The sequence below is a fragment of the Juglans microcarpa x Juglans regia genome, chromosome 1S (assembly GCF_004785595.1).
Source record: "Juglans microcarpa x Juglans regia isolate MS1-56 chromosome 1S, Jm3101_v1.0, whole genome shotgun sequence".
Classification (NCBI taxonomy): Eukaryota; Viridiplantae; Streptophyta; class Magnoliopsida; order Fagales; family Juglandaceae; genus Juglans; species Juglans microcarpa x Juglans regia.
Genome location: NC_054595.1, coordinates 13205881 through 13208501, shown reverse-complemented (window position 1 = coordinate 13208501; position 2621 = coordinate 13205881). Strand labels below are relative to the sequence as shown.

Below are 2621 nucleotides of genomic sequence, written 5' to 3'. Positions count from 1 at the left end.
CAAAAATACATCATAAACTTTAAACTAAAATTAAATAAATAGTAGAAAGTGGAAAGAGCATGCCAAATGAATGGAGATGGAGGTGGTAGGCAGAGGAGGAGGTTGGGCAGCGGCAATTGGACTCTTGAAGGTTCTTCAATGACACTGCTGTGTGCGTCCAAACAAAAAACTAAAAAAATAATAATCTCCTCGGTTTCATCCTTGTCTCACGAAAAAAGATTTCTTGCTTTTTCAAAATGCCACCAACGTCTCGCGTTTGCCCTTTGCGTGCATGCGTGGTTTTCTCTTTTTTTTTTTTTTTTTTTTTTGTGTACTGCCCAGTTGCGTTTTGAGAAAGAGCACTTTGCGTAAAATTAAAATGCCAAACTACTGCTGTTTCTGTCCAAAATGCCATATGCTAAAACTCAACTTTTCATCAACCCAAAAGTAGCTTGGGTCCCGTGTGCTGTGGCTTTAGAGAATAAAAAAAACTTGGTGCCTTTTTGACTTGCCTTTTGGTGCCTCTTTGACTTTTGTCATGCTTTTGCATTTCTTGACTTGGAAAAAAAAATAAATAAAAAGAAAATAGAAATCAACAAAAATAAAATAAAATGAAAAGAAAGAAAGAATAGAATATAAAAAATGTGTTGTGCATGTGAAGAAATATTGCCCAATTAAATCACAAGTTATAAAATTAAGCATTAACTATGCTATAAATCAATTTAAAGCACAGCTCGGATTTATGCAATTTAACCATTTTTTCATCTAAAACCAATGATAATGTAATCAAATAAATAAAATATATTGGTTCTAGATATATAAAATATGCAATAATTTAGCTCAATCACACCCCCCAACTAGCGTTTTGCTAATCCTTGAGCAAAATAATGAAAATTAATTGAGATGAATATTGTATAAAAATAAAAATCCAAACAAAAACAATCAAACACAATTCTGAATTCTCACAAAAGTGACACGTTACTACTCAACCCCCAGGGGCTATACACACCAAGACTATCTCAACAATCTTTCACAAAGAATTGAGGCAAATGTCTCAAAATTCAAATGTGTGTGTGGAGCTAAACTGGCTGTGCGTTCCACATTACTAGCCATGATTTGTCTCAAGATTTTTCAACCTTAAGATTAATCATTGTTAATTCTAACTACCTCAAAGCCCAAGGGACTAGCACTTTTCATGCCAGCTCTGTTTTAAGGGTTGAACACTCAACCCCCAAAGTTTTGGGTAATTGTTTCTAGCCCTTAATTTAGGAAAGCTTCAAATATCACTTTCATCTCTTTTTTCCTTTCTTTTCAAATTTTTTTTTCCCTTCCTTTTCTTCTTCTTTTTTTCCTTTCTTTTCTTTTTGAAGCATGGCTCGGCAGTCCTGTTGTTTACCTCTCCTATGTTAAATCAGTGAACAGTAAAAGAGGAACACTACAAGTGTAAGCATGTGCAAAATGTCCTTCAAAATTTACCCTTCGTTCTATATAAATCTTACCAAGTTTGATCTCAATAAGTATAGCATCCCGATGTTTCAAGCCACATATCAACAAAATATGATGCATAAAAAATCATGCTCTATGCTTAAGCTTGAAAATAAGTCTTCACAAAAAGAATTCCGTTCAACCACTCCACTAAGGTGCTCAAATTTCACAAAATGCTAGAAAGAGAGTCTGTGTCAATCATTTGTGTATCAATGCATATCACATTAATGCAACCAAGTGCACACACGCTTCCCCAACTAGTGAGAGACATGATCCTCAATGAATCCAAAAAAGAAAACATAGTGTAGAGGAATAATTAAGCAAAATAGACAACCTAGCATATGATATAAAATCAAAGCAAAACAATTAAAGAAAGCTGTAAAGGGAAGAAAAAAAAATCAAAATCAAAATCAAGATACTTCCATAGGGTCTTGCACATGCAAGAAGATCTCTTCGTTTGGATCAAAGGTAGTCATAAAGGGCTTTAGACGTTGTCCATTAACAATGAACCTATTGCCATTCTTTGGATTGACAATGTCTACCTCCCCGTGAGGATGAACCTTCTTTACAATGTACGGCCCATTCCATCGAGATTTCAATTTACCAGGAAAAATATGTAAGCAAGAGTTGTAAAGAATAACTTCCTGGCCAAGTGTGAAATGCTTGGGATGAATTTTCTGATCATGTAGAATTTTCATGCATTCTTTCGCCAGCTGAGCATTGTCATAGGCATCCCGACGAGCTTCATCTAATTCATTGACCTGCAATTTTCTCAACCCTGAAACTTCATTAAGTGACATGTTAACATGTTTTATAGCCCAAAGAGCTCAATGTTGAATATCAGCAAGTAAATGACAAGTTTTACCAAAAACTAATCGATAAGGGGACATCCCTAGATTAGTTTAAAAGTTGTACTATAAGCCTACAAAGCATCAAGAAGCTTAACTGACCAGTCTTTCTTATCTTCTTATCTTCTTCTTCTTCCTTTTCCTTTCTTTTCTTTTCTTTACTTTTTCTCTTCTTCTCTCTAATTAAATCACAAACAACAATACTCAATTGTGAAAATCAAGCAATTGAATTCAAGCAAGCACATAAGAATTGACAATGAAAGAGAAGAGAATCAATGGAACCACACTCCAAGCAATTGACAAACTTAG

General features: G+C 34.4%; 1 protein-coding gene across 1 annotated transcript; it reads right to left on the bottom strand.

Moving 5' to 3' along the window:
* Window positions 1-1874: 1874 nt before the first annotated feature.
* On the bottom strand, window positions 1875-2264 carry LOC121247319. Its single transcript, XM_041145687.1, has one exon. It carries the CDS (start codon window positions 2262-2264, stop codon window positions 1875-1877), a length of 390 nt encoding a protein of 129 aa, XP_041001621.1.
* Window positions 2265-2621: the final 357 nt, after the last annotated feature.

What these genes read in the sequence shown, in the direction of transcription:
- LOC121247319 (XM_041145687.1), bottom strand. Translation starts at nt 2,264, where the DNA reads ATGTCACTTAATGAAGTTTCAGGGTTGAGAAAATTGCAGGTCAATGAA.